Source organism: Daktulosphaira vitifoliae, unplaced genomic scaffold, assembly GCF_025091365.1.
Source record: "Daktulosphaira vitifoliae isolate Bord-2020 unplaced genomic scaffold, ASM2509136v1 Scaffold_4, whole genome shotgun sequence".
NCBI classification, from domain to species: Eukaryota; Metazoa; Arthropoda; class Insecta; order Hemiptera; family Phylloxeridae; genus Daktulosphaira; species Daktulosphaira vitifoliae.
In genome coordinates this window covers 3,207,167-3,225,341 of record NW_026099575.1, presented here as the reverse complement: position 1 = coordinate 3,225,341, position 18,175 = coordinate 3,207,167, and the positions used below count along the sequence as shown (strand labels likewise).

At 32.6% G+C, this 18,175-nt stretch overlaps 1 protein-coding gene across 1 annotated transcript; it reads right to left on the bottom strand.

The window, feature by feature from the left end:
- Positions 1–6,267: 6,267 nt before the first annotated feature.
- LOC126905821 (leucine-rich repeat-containing protein 4C-like) lies at positions 6,268–9,391 on the bottom strand. Its single transcript, XM_050685902.1, has one exon. The coding sequence runs from the start codon at positions 9,147–9,149 to the stop codon at positions 7,185–7,187; it is 1,965 nt and encodes a 654-aa protein (XP_050541859.1). The 5' UTR covers positions 9,150–9,391; the 3' UTR covers positions 6,268–7,184.
- Between the last annotated feature and the right edge of the window lie 8,784 nt (positions 9,392–18,175).

Genomic DNA, 18,175 nt, shown 5'->3' with positions numbered 1-18,175 from the left:
ATTAAATTAATCAATTAAATCAAATTTTAATTTGTGTAATTTTATAAAAAAAAATCATTATTTAACGGAAATAAGGGGTAGTATACCTAATAAATTACACTGAGAGAGTCACAAAAAAAAAAAATCCAATAACAAAATTATCGCTTTGTTAAAACTTCTTTGATAAATATTTATTGTCCTTTTAGACTACGCGCAAAACAATTTTTTTTTTATNAAAATGTTGTCTTAAAAATATTTACAATGATTCGTAAAAATCAAATTAAATTAATCAATTAAATCAAATTTTAATTTGTGTAATTTTATAAAAAAAAAATCATTATTTAACGGAAATAAGGGGTAGTATACCTAATAAATTACACTGTAATACAGAACGAGTCACAAAAAAAAAAAATCCAATAACAAAATTATCGCTTTGTTAAAACTTCTTTGATAAATATTTATTGTCCTTTTAGACTACGCGCAAAACAATTTTTTTTTTATTATTTATCAATACTAATAAGGAAATCATTTAAATGTTTTATTTTTAAAATAGCTATTTTGCATCCTTTTTTGCAAAAAAAAAAAAATATCGAGTACACCCAACCAATACGATCTGTAATCACCCGCGCTATATACCCACTCAATGTTTAAAAAGTCTGTAACTCAATGAATATACTTATCCAAAATTTTGTTATCAATCGTCGTAACAAAAAGGCTAAAAATGACTATTTTAAAATGTTGAACAAATATAAAATGTCATTTTTTTAATTTTAATTTTGGTTTATATTAGAGATAAACGATAAAAAATATGCTTTAAATGTAGTCTAAGGGAAGCAATAAATTATTTTGAAAGATAATTTCAATGAAATGATAATTGGATCAATAGCTATCATATAGATCTGAGATGTCCTGTATTCTAGTACTCATCAAACGGGTTGACAGCGTCTGAAGAAATAATTAATCGTGAATACAAAATCGTAATTTTCTGCTTTATAAAAATTAAATTAAATTATGTATCCGTTTGACGATAAATAACTTGTATATTGAGTGAAATGTGTGCGTTCGTGTGAAAAATGTATGGATAAGTGCTGGTTATTTTTGGATATGTACACAGAATTTGATGTTGTTAACACAAAATAATATATTCAAACCACTTTCTCCAAAAAAAGATTAAAACTATGCAAACCACATGAATTTTCCTCGTGGCTCTTGTTTAATTCTATTACGGAGAATTTCCTTACATTCATTTCTCCAATCATATTTACATACAATGTAGTTATACTTTTACGTACTAACTAAAATTTCGTTATTTTTGTTGCACAGTTCGAACTAATCGTGTTTCGACACTATGTTACTACGATAATTTTCACTTGAAATTAAAAAGTACAAATTTTTGCAAACAAAACTATTCACTGATATCTAACTCCTTTCCAAAACACCGAATCCCATTACTTGCGAGTTATTGTTTACGGTAGTAATTAGTTTTTTTTTGTTTTCCGTTCAAAAAGGTGCCATCGCTTTATTTACAATGCAATTTGGCGGATGCTGACGGGTCGAAAAACAACCGCTCTGAACCTATTTTTGCACCTGTGTAATGCAGGTACTCGACAATAGGGTACATATACCCGACCCAGTACCGGCATAGTTTTTTGCATAGGTTTTTCAAATTCACTGAATTCAAAGATAAATAAAATACGTGCGACAGCTGAGCAAATTTTTACCAGATGCCAATGAATTTATTATTACTGTAACAATATTATCGAGTTAATAAACAAATACAACACTGTATTATGTGGTCCGTTTATACATTTAATAATAAAGTGTTGGCGTATGTAAATGCAAACCCGCCAATAAAATACCGTCGGTATTTTATTTTTTAACAATCGAACTCGTTAACACACGCTGAGCCTTCATGAGAATATTAATCACGAGGTATTGTACATTCGTCGCTTGTGTCAATTAACGGCGAATTTATATTTTTAAATGATTATCGTGTACACTGATTTGGAATATGAAATGAATTTCAAAAATCTTTAACGGACCGTAATTGTCTTCTGCAATCAAAAGACGTGGCCATTTAGGGAAACTGCGCCTATGAAGATGTTCATTTCATCGAGCACATCATACTTATTTAGTGGTAATTCTAATTTTTTTATTAGCCGTCAAAACCCATACGCATTTAAGTATTCAACTCGGTGTATCAACAAGTAATATTGCAACATATTTTATTTTCGTCTTAGGGTTAAGACTTCACGAGTAGTAGGATTAAGGCATAGAGTAATGAATGTGGGTAAATATTAAGATTTCACTTATAAAATAATTTCTAATATCTTCTCCGTTCAATATTTAAGTTTAATTTATAGCCTATTAGAAGTTCATGGTCGACGAATATTACTAACACAGCAAACAAAATAGTTGTATAATCGTTGTGATAGTTAAGCACGGATAAATATGAATGATTAAAACTTTATGTGGGAAGCTAACCAGAGCAATATATTGTGTCGTGTTAGTGGGTCGAGCAAGCAAATCGAAAGGATGCTATTTTACTGTATCTTAAGCTGAACACAATGATATCCTCTTCGATACAAATTGGAACTGTATTTGTTTAAAGATAGATAGAATAGTTCCTTAATTGATGTTTTTTTTTTTTTTTTTGTTATTAAAAACTTATATTATGAGTACTACACATGTTGAGCTAAATGGCTCACTTATCCGACTTATTTATAACTTTAAATTAAAAATAAAATTATTCTGATTCTCGTTAACTTTAGATAATGGGCAATTTTTATCTAAAGAAAACTGTAACATAAAAATTTATCTTCAAAGTTACCTTATTTTTAAACTAGAGCTTTTGTTATTTTCAAATAAATTAAAATAGAATACAACTACTTGCAGGTTAGCCCTTTTTCAACTTCTTGCTGAATAGATAAGCAGCTCATCAGTATTCTTCTAGTATAGTTGAACTATGTTTCGTACTTGTAATTCTATAACTTGCATTATTTCCACTTCAAAATTATCAACGACAATATTTACACCAAGTTTTGTTTAGTTTTCATTACCGGCGTACCATTAAGATGGCCGGTTGTATTTTCTTAGACCGCACAGAAATCATAATATTATCAAAATGCAGCCCCACGGCATCTACGGCGGTAAGCTGATGTTATCATAACCAAACTTGGCCAAGAGCAATTTAATAATTCCACGGACGGAAGACACTAGTTAAGATCTAGTCGGAGATTTCATACCGTTCCTGTCATAGATACACACACGCGTAGAGACAAGAGGAAAAATTTGAATAACAATATAATAATCTAAAAAAATATATTATTATTAACCGAGGGCAATGCAATAAATCATAATTAAACTCGCTCCACCGTCTGGCTGTTTATGCATTTTTTTAACTTGCAGTCGCATTGTTCTTACTCGTCTGAGTAATAAAATGCCTTTGAACAATTTATCTAAAAATCACACAATACTAACTTAAAAATATATTCATAATTAGATACTTTTTCATTATATCGATTATTAGATGAATAGATTCAAGATCTGATTTTTCCAAGTTAATGCCAATGATAGTATTTGTATCACACCGAAAACATTTCATTCGTCACTTTTTACTTATAACCGTATAAATAGAATAAAGTAAATTAAGCTTAAAAATAAGTAGACACATGAACATAAACTGACGTAATTATTTTTGTAGTTCAGTAGAAAAATTAAATAGACGTTAATTATGAGAAAATTACACTCTGGACACAATCAACAAGTTTACAAAAAATATATGGTTATTGCTTTTAGGATGAATAGTTAAAAATAACTTACATTTAATAATTACAGTTGTAACACTAAAAAAATGTTTGCATATTAACAATTCGCGTTAAAACTCAAGGATGTTTTTTTAGGCAAATAACGTGGCTTTAAAGTAAATACACAATGCATATAAATAGTGTTGATATAACGTCTAGTATTTAGTATTAATGTAGTGTACACAATTATCACATCCTTAACGTTCTTACCAATTTACGCACGTCTTATTGACACAAAGAATTTTAATATTAAAGTAATACTTGCGTACTTTTACTTACATTCAATAATAAGTATTACTATTAGATAGTACGAACTCCACTTTATACTTACTGAAATTAACAGTTTAAATGCATTTTTAATTATATATGTTTAAACAAACTAACTATATCCAGTACACATTTGTTAATTTTAAAATAGCTGACTAGAAAAAAAACTGACCATAATATCATTTTTTCTCCCATTCATTTAAATTCAATAAGTTTTTCAAATAAAATTGGTAAGTTCAGCAAAATATTGATTTCAAACTTTTAACAAACAACTAAACTTATTCTCCGAACTCATACATTAGTATGTAAAAAAAGACCAATAACGATTTATTACATGAGCCATTCCATCAATCCAATTGCATTGACATGTAAAAATTAGTGTGTCTATTTGACCTTCACCGAATTCACTTAAAAGGTTAAAGATATATATATATATATATATTTGAAATCATAACTCGTTTTAATCTTTTCAAAACTTTGAGTAATATCTTAATTTATACGGTCGTTTACTTGAAAAGTGTTTATTTTATTTTCAATAAACCCGTAAGAAAACCAATTAATATCATAAATCAATAATTAATATTATAAGAATTTAATTAAATAAACTTAGGACCGCTTTGCAAATTGTATGTAAAATTTAAAAAAATGCGTAAGCCATACTCTATATTTTATTCATTATATTGCATACTAATAAGGTACTTCTAGTGAAATACATTTTATTGACCTAAATAATTTTTTACTCGCTTAACATGATTTATGTTTAACAGCTGTTTGAACCTCGGCACTTTAGTCTAAAATTGTAGTAATATAAATTACATTCATTAGATGATCTATACAATAAAGAATTTTAATTTTTAAACCGTGAACTGAATATTTCCTATGAATCATCGTTTCATCATCATTGAAAACTTCTTATTTACTATGATACGTTCCCCCGCGGAATATATTTTGTCTAATAAATTATAATTTATGTGTAAATAAACATACGACTAGATCTATTGATAGACATAATCAAGGAGAGCAAGCTCACAATCATTGCCAACGTTGCGCTTTTACGGAATTAAAAGTTTTACAAGGTGTTCATCAACATACATTTCAAACCTTACCCTGTAAACCTTAACCGGATCCTGTAAAAAAACAGGCTATACTAGATATATAGTGAATTTTTTTTGTATTATGTGTATCAGCTATAACGTACGACACGATTGGTATGTCGCACCCAAAGTAGAAACCTCTTTTAAATTGCTGCAAGTACAAAAGTAAATAATCATATTCGTCGGTAAAAATGTTCGATCATCGCACAGTAGAACGAACACTAAAATGTCGTTACACTACAATCGTGTGTCTTAAACAAGTATTTAACTAGCTGCTCCTTTATCTATCAGTCGGCGAGGTTTTACGTTAAAACCTTTTCAAAGAGGCAAAGGATTTGCCGGCATCGTCTCCGATGTGATTTGACCAGGTGCATCAAACGAGACACTGACAATAGGAAACGTCATGCATAAACGCCGTGTCGAGGCAACGTGAGATTTCGAATAGCAGTCGCCGGGTGTACAGGCCGTTGTGAGGTTAGATGCCTATAACCGCTGCAGGCGCATTATATAGATTATTATGAACGGACGGGGGTACAGGGGAGGTGGACGGTGTGGGTGGTGGTACAGAAATCGTGAACGACCGTAGAATATAAAAACGGCCGTGTAATATGAAATAAAAAAAAATTTCCTTTTATTTCTTTTTTCTCCCTGTCATTGCTGCTGCGGCTCTAAGGCAATGCTGTTTTTCGTGCGATTGTTGTACATCTACCTGTCCGTAACCGTCGGATTTTAACCGGCTTACGATTTTTTATTATTTTTTCTTCCCCGTTTCTCTTTGTTCGTTTTCTGTCCCCTCTCAGTGTTTTCACTCGGTAACTCCATTCACCCGAAATGTACGACGATGGAAAATAAAAAAAAAAACACCATCTTCTTTCGGTCTGCTCTTCGTCGGTCGGTCGCTAATGACCGAATAATTAACCCGTCCGTCTGTACGCCTCTCGTACAGTCTCAAAAGAAGGAAATTACAAAAAAATGCACATCCTTCGAACTTTCCCGCGACCGTCGGATTTCGTTTAGGGAAAAAAACTTCATTGCCGTGACTGCGTCATCGACACAACAGAATATATCACCTATGTCAAGGATAACTGGTGTTCATAATTCATTAACAAAATACGAATGTATTGAAATTTCATTATTGTTTTTTAATTAATATCTGTACAAGTAATTTTTGCGTATAAATAATCGGCTTAATAAATACTATACAAATTTTATATATTTTTGATATTACCATATCTTATTATTACGGACAACAAAAAGTCACTGTGATATTGTTTTAGCACAAATACATTAAGAATGATAGAAAATAGTAGAACATGAGATACAAATATGAAAATACAAGGCCATTTAAAAGCATAAATCGACGATCAACAACAAAATACTGTTTCTTTACTCCATTTCTTAACATACAAAAAAAAGTTTGATTTGGTATTTCGTGATGATATTTATAATTACACATATATTTTTACACTTTCTATACAATAAAAATAATAACATATATTACAATATACGAATTTTTTTCTATTCTAACGAAAAAAAAACACAAATCATCACAGCCATGTTTTGAAGTAAAAAATATTTATACAATAAAACCGTATAGTACAATAAGTAATACCTAAATACATAGGAACATTCGGCATAACGCGCATCTCCGTAACGAATGAGATCTCACGGCCGCTAGGGAAAAAACAAACCCTACAAAATTGAATTCGGTTCTTTGGACGACCAATGACCTTCCCTTAAAAAAAAAAACAACAAGAAAGTCTTTGCGAAAACAAATCCGCGTCGCTCGACTCCCTCGTGTAAAACTTTTAACGAAATAAAAAAGTATATAATAAAAGGTACCTATGAAAACGCGGGCGGCGACACACGTTCGTTGTTTAATTAACAAAAAAAAAAGTAAACGCGCATTACAGAAGAATACACCATTCATATAAATATGTATAAAAGAAGTGAAATGTAAAAAAAAAATATTCGACTGTCCCGCCCCCGTCATTAAAAACCATTCAGAGAAAAATCATTTGGTACGGCATCGTTGCATTTACACGTCTGTCCCGGGCGTTGTGGGTGATGTCCTGTTGGTAAACCGTTGAAGGGATGGCGTTGTCGGCAGCACAGGCACTCCTCTTTGCCACACTCGTAGAGTCTTCACTGGCGGTTGTTGCTGTTGAGGTTGGTGAGATTGGTGATAATTGTGTACATCTTCGGGGTGCATTTGATGGTGTTGAGGTAATGGTGGAATGATTGGTAATCCATAGTCGGCTGGATACTCGCTGTTGACGTTGGACATCACGGGCGACTGCATCAGAGGATAGGGCTGTTGTCCGCTGTTGTACGAGAACACTTCGTCAGATCCCGTACCTACGCTGTAAGCGTCCCCGCAACCACCACCGCCGCCGCCGATTATTGGCGTCCGGTCATCGTAAGGCCGCAGCGTACCCGTCGTCATGGTTCGATTACTGCCGCTGTAATACGATGGTGGCTTAGCCGATAGCGGTGAATCGCACATCTCTAATCTGGACGCGTCGTGATCGTGTATAAGGTCTAGTCCGGTGACGTGGTAAGTCCCATTGGGGGTGATGACCGACGGCCGTGTTTCCAGATCGGGGTCGTAGTTATGCTCAATAACAGAAGATATGTCCAGTGCGGGATTCGACTTACCGCCGCTGATCATACTGCTCGGTTTATGTTGATGGTTATTGACGGTCGCTGTAGGTTTTGTATCAGACGGGTAACCGGACCGACGGATGCGTATTACAGTAAGAGCGATAAGCACCAATATGAATAGTATAAGAGCGGCTAGTGCAGCGGCAATCCCATTAATAGGTCCTGTTCCAAACGTAGACATGATCACCGACGGTCGCTCAGTTACGTATACAGTAAAGTTGGCCTCCGAATTACCAGCTCTGTTTTCGGCCAAACACGAATATTGACCGGCGTCATCTTTGTGCACGTCCACGAGAGTCATTTCGCTACGACGACCGCCGATCTCGTCGGTGGTATCGACAAAAATCATTCGCGGATTAACGGGAATCGACGGATAGCCTATAGGAACTCCAGCGGCCTGCAGACGACGTCCGTTGAAATACCAGGCGATGTGAGCCATCGACCCGGGCTCGACGCGACACCGTACGGAGACATTAGCGCCTTCGGCCACGTCAACGTACCGCGATTCCACGCGAACGTCCGGTCGGCAATCAAAGTCCTCCACGTCGAGGTCCATCATGGGCTTGCCGGACAATCTTTCGGGTCCACCAATGCACACGGGTGGCTGACCGTACGGCACCGTGTTTGTAGAGAGCCACAACTTCATGGGTCTCAAGTAACAGTCGCACACCCACGGGTTATCGTGAAGTTCTATGCTCCGGAGTTTATTGAGCGTCTCGAGGACGGCTGCCGGCAACTCGGAGAGCTTATTGTCGTTTATCTTCAAGGTTTCTAGACGAGCGATTCCGTCGAAAGCACGGGAACTTATAGACTGCAAACCGCAATGTGACGCGTCTACTTTGATGATTTCAATAACGTCAGAGAAGGCGTGATTTTCGATTTTCTGAATGGGATTCCATGCGACCGACAGGTTGCGCAAGTGAGGGATGTCGCGGAATACGAAAGACGGCACTTGTGTAAGCAGATTGTTGGACAAGTCCAATTCAATCAAGTTGGTAAGCCCGAAAAACGCCGATTCGTCGATTTGCCCTATGCGGCAGTTGCGTAAATACACTCTCTGCAAGTTTTGCAGACCCGCTCGGGCGAATGTCTCGTTAGGAAGTATCTGCAGGTTGTTACCAGAGAGGTCGAGCACCAGGGTATCGGGGTCGACCCCGGTGGGTACGGTTATCAGAGCCCGATCGGCGCATTCAGCGGTCCGGCGTCCACCTTTCCACTTGCACGAGCACACGGACGGACAACCGTCGAAAGCTGCTGTAACGGACACCAACGCCGACAATACGGCACACCACAACGCCATTACGGTCACGATACGCATCTTACACGGCGGCAGCAACATTTCTCGCGATACAATCGAAAAATAACATATGCAATGACGAAAAAACGCGCTTGTGTGTTGTATGAACTTGGACAGCGGCACTACAAACACAAAACTCAAAGTTGCGTTAAGCACGAAAAATAAATGTGGTTAAATACTTAGTTAACAGTCTCGTATTAGCACAGCTCACATAACACTGGATCGCGCGGCAATGAACGACTCGTGCGAACAAACCGGTACGGACTGTTGGTGGTGCTGGCGGTGTAACCGAAAGACGGCGGCCGCCGTTTCCCCCTCTTTCCAATCTACTAGCACAGGCGGTTTGCCCTACCTGACGACGGCGGCGTCGACCGCATTCCCGTCGGCCCGTGAAGTCGTCCTAGCGTACCTATTTCATAAAACGGAGGAGGCATATAAGAGGAAACCCAAGTTACATCTGACAACAATGGACAACTCGCCGGCCGTGATAGAGGTACGCCTACTCCGTGCGTGCGTACACCGCGAGACCGAGAAGGAATCGAAACGACATGTAAGTATTATTCCTTTCCCTCCTCCACCACACCCTCCACCCGATCTCGGCGACCATTCACTCGAACCGCGTTCAGGATGCGTACGTACCCATACCATCTACATCATTATACACATCCTCTACCGGTGTGCAGGTGCGTCCGACCAATAATATCAAAATAATAGAATCGGTTATTTGTCCTTTAAAGGTAATAACCTTTTTTGGCGTCTGTAATTGACAAACGCCATGTTTACAACACAATAACAGTTGGACGTTTCCTAAAATCCGCACGTCCGAGTTGAAAAAAAAAAAAAATTACCGAGCCCTGTGGTGTTTTAACGGTTTTTTTATTAGCGTTTTACTGGCCGTTGTCACCCTAATAGCCACCCTCGAAATACTTTTAAAGAAACACGTTTGGTTCAAAAAATCTAATGGTATTCGCCTATTTACGTTACATAAAATACTTACCTCGGTCGTTTTACGAAAACGCTGTAAAAACAACGCAACACAAACGCGTAGAGTATTTTCTCTTTAATTTTTTCCACGCCGGAGAAAGCAATTTCAAGAAACACACAAAAACATTTTATTACAAAATCCCCAATGTAATATTCTATGGAGAGTCTTTTTTTCTTATAAACTCAATGTAACGAACATTAAAATCTATAAACGTCACATAAGCGACCGGGCTGATGTGAAAAATAAATAAAAAAAAGTAATAACATTGTCGAACCTGCTAACATATTTGTCTGATTCCTTTCCAATAAACCTGTTTGGATGAATTTTATTTCGCTGTTGACTGACGACTCGCAACATCGACGAGTTCCTCAACTCCATTCACAAAATATTACACTGTTACGATGGCTTTCCCCCAAATAAAATAATAAAACAGTCTCGCCGAGAAAACGTACATTTTTAATTAAGCGTTTTGATTTGTTATCATGTAACTTGACGATCAGAAATATTTAATATAATTAGTTTAGAATAAATTATTTTTTTCTTTGCTGCACTTTCTCCGTTTATGAAATTTTTCACGTCAAGTTTCATTTTTAATAAAAAGCCATTAGCAAGTAAATTGGCAAGCACAGCGACTTCAGATACTTGCTTTGTGCACTTCATTCGCCGATTTTTAAACAACGTCACTAATGCTCTTTAATAAGTAGCTACTTGGAACTTTTTGTATCGTCGCTATTTTATTCAATGTGATGGTATTAATTATAATTTGCTTGTTTGTTTGCCAATTAACTTGCCCTTAAAGACATTCGATAAACCTTTCATAACGAAAACTGACATGTCCACACAAAACGTTACAATATTTCAAAAAAAACCAATATTTAAATAATTTGTTGTTACCGTAGTAGTGCACGTTTAGGCAACGAAGGATTCCGTTAGAATGATTCATTTTGTTTTACACGCTTAGTATGATTAATGCGCCAATAACCTAAACCGACTTAAAATCAAAACATAAAGTCTGTAGTCTAATCATAAACGTAATGTCATCGGGGACCAGTTAACTGGAGACACAGAATTCTGTTTGATTTGTCGGATGAGCAAAAAGTGGCTGCTGAAGATAATTAGACACACGTATTGTATCACGCTAGCCTATTAACTGAAATGCAGAGACAATTTATTCGTTAAACGCATTATACAGAAGTGTCGACTTCTGTGTGTGTAGACGACGCCCCTCGGTCGTACAGTAACCCTAAAAAGGTGTAACGCAGGAAACCTTTTTTTTTTTAAGATACTCACCGTATAATTTAAAGCTTCCCGTCGGATTATCAAACGTACCTTAAATTTTCCCACGAAAAAACGAAATACTAAAACTATTAAATTGTTTTTACATTTACCTGAGTTTATTGAACTAATCAACTTTTTACACTGGCTACTAATGTATTTGTTTATTTTAATTTATACACAACAAATAAATATAACATTAATTCAAAATTATAAATATTATTTAAGTGAATTAATTCTTGATTGACTCGTGTGGAAATTAAAGTAGATCCTTATTTTTAATTTATATAGCTAATATATCTATCTGAAGTCTAAGCTCATAACAATTGAAATTCGATAGTTTCTGATAAAAGAAGTAATTAAATATATTAGTATTGAATATGTACAAGAGTAATTGTTTATTTCTATACTTTAATAGCATAAAATTATATACAAGTAACGTTAAAAGTATTTTAACACGAAGAAAAAATGAAATTTAAAAATTGATTTGCTTTAAAATTACAATTTACATTTAATATAATAAAAAGGTTGAAATTCTTGAGAGTCTTTTAACTAGACTCGTTTACAGCAAGTTAATCATTATATTACTAAAATTATGTCTAAATACATTATTTTATTTTGTTGTAACACAAATTAGTATCATTTAGCCATATTTCAATAAACACTGTTTTAATTGCGACAACTTAGTTGAACAGTGACGTAGCCGAGATTTTTTCTCGCGAGGTTAAGGGCTTTTATTTTATTTTTCGCTTATCACATGATCTCATTAACGCAGTCTTACACTGTTGTAGTGATAAATGGCCAATGGAAGAAACTATAGTGTCCCTTAGATACGCCACCGACTTAAAGTTCTTTATTTCAATATGACTCTTAATCGAATTAATGCGTTACATAGTTGTCGGAAAAAAAAACATCAAAAGTTTGTAACGTCATTACTGACAAAATCAATGACACATCATTTCAAATACATCATGACGTTATGAACCGTTGTGTCGTGTGTAAGAGACGTGGTGGATTTATCAGCGGAATAACTGATCCGGTTGATCGGACATCTCCGGATGACTAATTTCGTTTGTTGTATTTTTAAATAACAGCATAAAAAAATTTGTTAGCAAGATTGTCTGGTAACAAACGCAGTAATATTAAAACAAAAATTTCAAGTTACAGTTTTGTCTTGTAATTTGTTGACAAGTAGAGATAATTGAGGTTGTCCAACGATAATTCTATTTGGATTTCTTGTATAAACACAAGAAAATGTATTATCTTCCCTTTACTTAAAAATACGAATAAAAAACAACGTTGGGTACATTAATAACCATGTTAGCACTTAACGCGGGTCTAATGTAAACGTAGTTAGCGGTGAACTCTTTTACATTGAAAAAACTAAAAATATTTAAATGTGACACTACGTTATTTCGGAAAACAATCCATTAGTAATTTTAATCATCGATCGTAGTGTTCTAAAGTGATATAAATACTGTTCAGATTTTATTCTTACGGTGTTAGTGAACACATATTGGTTTGATAATATTTAAAATCCTGTATATCTATAAAAAATATATAAAACCCCAATCAACCTGTGGTTCCACCAAAATTTAAATACATCAATACATAATAAATTAAAAACTAAATACACTATGTGTTTTCCTATTTCAAAAATAAAACAAAATTGTTTATAGTATCACAAAATATTATCAAATGCTTAAGAATTTAAACTATTTTATAGCAAATAATTTTTTTTTTTTCAAGTCTAATAACGTTCACGTTATTATTTTTTAGCAAATAATTATCTCATTTAATAATACTATTCGTGTACTAAGTCGGTGTAAACCTTTCTACGCTTCACGAAGGAATTTTGAGCTTTTTTGATAGAACAAATATAAATCTGGTCCAAAGTAACACAACAGTATTATACGATTTGTAAATAAAGACACGTCAACACATTAAATGCGTATAAATAAGAACCAAACGTGTCACGTTTAGTGTTTGTTTAATACAGGTTCACCGATTTACATTCGAGTATAGTAAACGCAAATTGTTCTGAATAAAAAACACTTTTACTACAACAGCAGTTCTATTCACGCAGAGATGATTCAAGGCCGAGAAGATGACGTCCTTTTAGTGACTCCTACTCTAAACAGTCAGTTGGCGTAGTGTTGCATTTATTTGTATAGCAAATTTTACCATTATCATTTGTGGAATATGTGCACTCGGTTTCTCGGTCGGTAATGAGTCATTGTTTTATGACGAACCAAATTTAATAATGGTAATAGTACCGGGTATTATTGTATTGAAATTCTCTTTACTAGCGATAATTGAATGTGCCGTTGATCAGACGTTTCCTGTTAGGTAATCAGGTAAAAACGTTTTCCCTCTTCCTGTTATTTTCAACGGGGGCGATCTCTTTACTCCGAATCGGAAGTCATTGTCCGGCCTATTCATTTTCTAATAATGGTAAACGCGCGAGGTGACTGGTGCGAATGCACAGGATATCTAGACAATTATAGTCAACCTCATCCATCATGATGTAATATAAAAATAATCTAAAGACCTTTGGACTATTGTAATTCAACAAGTAATATGGGTGGAGTTCTTTTCAGCCAAATTTTGAGTAATTGTTATTTAACCGCTTTTAGTATAGACGTTGCACATTCCTTTTGTTTAGAAAATCTAAAAACTGTGTTTAAAATGCGTAGAATTTTTTTTTAGTCACTTCTAATAATATTTCCGTGGTAATTTTAGACTTTAAAATATCTCTTCCGATAAAATAAAAATCATTCACTGACCATTTGTAGATATAATTTTTGAAGTATTCGGTTGTGTATTTGAATTGTCATTGATACACTTGTAATTATACAGCCACGGCCTTTGCAGCCTATAAGTACGTCTATGATTACCGGGTAAACATTCGTTTGAAATCACTTAATAAATTCACTTATCCACATTAATTATTATAAATAAAAAAATAATTTATTAAGTAGTTTTATTAATTTATTATATAGTTCAATGACCATATCGTTCTAAATGATTATGGTACAGTCTAAATATTTTGAGCTAAAGCCAGTCCGTGTCGATTAAAATAAAAATGAATTAATTTTTATTTTGTATGCATGTATAGTGAGTATAATAAATACATCAATGTTTTATATCATATCTATTACATAGACATTTATATTATAATGAATATTGTTCGTAATTGCATCAATAGACCGTTACGTCAAAACGTGTCAAGTTTGAATGTCTAAAACATGAAACCATAAAACGAACGAGTCATGTTTCTCCATGAAAAGTGCTTACATTAAAATTTCTAATAGAAAGATTAAAAAAGAACGAATGTCTTATATTTCTTTAAACTATCTGTGTAGTCTATGAACTTTAAATTCGCAAAAACATAATAAAATCTCATGTTATCCACACTTCCAAATGAAAAATTGATTTTTACACGATAAGAGTATTTTCTGAGTAATCACTCTACCGATACCTATCACGACTGCATATTCTACAGCTTAAAAGACACCATTAAAAGTTTAACAATATGACTTCTATGAATATCTGCCCTGTTCTAAAACTTTCATATTTCACCTACACCCACCTCCTGCTGCGCTTTCAAACTGTTTAACAAAACCTTTTAGAGTTATTTTTTTGTAACCTTGAGTTCAATCTCTCTTATTTTATTATGTTCTAAAACGGAAAAGTTGTTTCTATACTTATCAAGAACAATCATTATGCTTCTGGTTCCGACAAGCTTAGAAGTTTCAACAATCAGTAATTATTTCAAGTTTAAATTTTAATACAATATTATTTTATTTATGAAAATTATTTAAATTAAACTACCGAGAACTGTATTTCAATCTTACTGGTAAATACAATAACTACAAAAATTATATTTTGATTATACAGTGTTGATTTTATTATTTATTTCGTTTATAAGGGTTCATATTTATCAAATTTCAAAAAGATTTTTTTGGCATTATACATTTTTGTAAATACATTTACTTATAATAAAACAGTTGGAAAATTGATGTATGATAAAATTCATACATGTTAGATGTGGAAAGGTGTAGATTGTATCCTTAATTAGTATAGAACTTAGTAAATTATGAACAATTTTACAAGTAAAAGTACTATAAAATGTTCATGGCCTCTGAATAATAAACTTCTAATGACTAATTTCATAGTAATGTCAATGTCAAGCTAGTAAAATTTTATAAATATCAACATAATTCATCATTATCTAATGTTCCAATTGTCACATTTCAGTAATCCATAGGAAAATAACGGTCTTTTTAAAATTTTATTATTGAAATACTCACATTGTCCTGCCTTAATCTTCAAGAAAAAGGGTAATCTGCTATTCTTCATTTACACAATGTTTTATATTATTGCAAAACACTGCTGGGTTATATTATAGTTGTTATGTAAGTACATTCATTATAGTTTGATGGTATATAAATATTTCATAATTTTTACTTGTTATATGCCGTAGTGTCAGCTACTATATTTTATAAGCAACTAACCCAGTCTTATTATGACTAATTTTATTTTACGGCAATTAACCATTATTTTAGTTTTCTTTTAACTTTCAATTTTTACAAGTTGTTTGTTAGATATATGTTTTAATAATCTTCGTCAAATACCTAAAAATCGCATTAGCTGGATAATAATTTTTATAAATAGCTATAGACAACTACTCCCACTACATAGAACATTCAAGCAAGCGTTAAAAATTTTCAATCTTTATTCGAATTTATCAATAAATAAATGTAATTGAGTGAAAGTTGTACAAAGAAAAATAAAGTCGATCCCGTTTAGAAAACACTAAGTAGTAAACAAAATATGTTCACATCAAATAAAAAATAAAAAATATCGCAAAACAAGTTATTTCCGTTACTTATAGAATCGGAATTTGATACTAAAGTTCTTAATAATTAGAGGTTTAGTTACGAGAAGGATTTAATATATGTAAGTAAAAAAAAATATTTATTATGTAAACCGCTTCTACAAAATAATATCCTAGATACGTCACTGCCATTAATTACATTCAATATTCTCTATTAATAGAGATTTTTTTTTTCATAATTGAGTTACTTTTTGGAATAAGAACGCAATCCAGTATTTTTGCAAAATAAGTATTTTTTACTAAAATATATCATATAANATTTTTGCAAAATAAGTATTTTTTACTAAAATATATCATATAAACTGTTACTGATACTGTACAAAATAGCTTTAATTCAATACTAGTACGTTTTTCAATCAACACGATAATTTTATTTTAATATAAAAGTTCAATTAGGTTTTTTTGCATAATACGTATTTCATGTGATACATACTATTAAGTAGATGGATACTTTTATGATTTCATTAATTCTAATGTAGTTTTAAATAAAAATACAATACATTTCATACACGGTACATGTGCTTTTATATATAATTGTAATGAAATTTTAGAAAATAAAATATTTGTTTGAATAAATTTTACCATTTTTAAATAATTACCGAATTATTATAAATAATTACTTTTATTCATATACTATTATTAATTATAAATAATTGAACTAAGCTAATACAAAATATTTATNTATTATAAATAATTACTAAGTTGAACTAAGCTAATACAAAATATTTATGTTTTATTAACTAAATCAATCAATTTAATAAAAAAGATAAAACAATCAAAAGTAATAATAGTAATAAATATTTTTTCAAAATGTTTTTTTTTTTCATATCTCCTGAAACAAATTTCAAAATGAGCTCTCTTTCTAACAAATTATTCAATAACAATGTGTAACGTTATTCATTTGACATAAATTATTTCTATATGGAATTATTAATTAAACTGGCCTAAGCCAGTTTACTTACTGAAAAAATACATCTTATATTGCATTACACCGATTTATGTATAAAATTGAATGTTGTTTTATAAGTCGGTAGTTAATGCGGTGCCAACTTTTTGCTGGGCTGCTCGTGATTCACTTGAAGTATCATGTAATTTGTTTAAATAAACAACAACCACGAAAGTAATAAATATTTTATAAAATATTATAGCTTACCAACTTAAAAGCTATTTGAAGTACAAGAGTTAATTTTATACACATTCATCGTCAGATCACTATCTCCAGATATCTTATATTAGTTATAATTTTTAAAACTAACTTTGATTTTAGGGTTTAACATAGACGAAGCTAGTAGAGAGCCTGAAGACTTATCCCCGTCAAGTTTTCTATTAGTCCCAACAGAAATTCAGCACTATTATATGCATTGTTATATATAAAAATTATTTTTTGAGATAATTAAATTTAGGTTCACCCCAAACATTTGATCACCCTCCTATACGATTTAACTACATTAATGTTAATATTGAAGCTATCGTGCTCATTTTAACAAGTAAATAAAAATAGAAACATCTCTCACAGTTACTCAAGTTTATTAAATTGAAAAAATTTACGCAAAACATATATCTTAAACGATTTTGATGAAGTCTACCTAACCTAGTCCCGGGTTCGACCTCCAGGGTGGTCGTTTATCCCCAGCCCCAAAGAAATTTTTCTTGTGATATTTTCATTGATAGTGTCTGGTCTCTGGTGCAAGTCGGCCATAACTCCCGTCTCGTCTATCATTGGCCTAATCAAGAACCATCAAATATGAAAGAAGTCCACCACCCTCTATAGCATGTTAAGTTCGGGAATTAAAAGGATATAAAACTGATCATTTATGAATTTTAAATGTTAAACATTTGTTTTGTAAAATTCTACGGACCTTTAATATAAAAAATATTTTGACTTTACAAAAGCATTGACAAAAAATG

Excerpts from the sequence above, each read along its gene's own strand:
- LOC126905821 (XM_050685902.1), bottom strand. The coding sequence starts at position 9,149 with ATGTTGCTGCCGCCGTGTAAGATGCGTATCGTGACCGTAATGGCGTTG.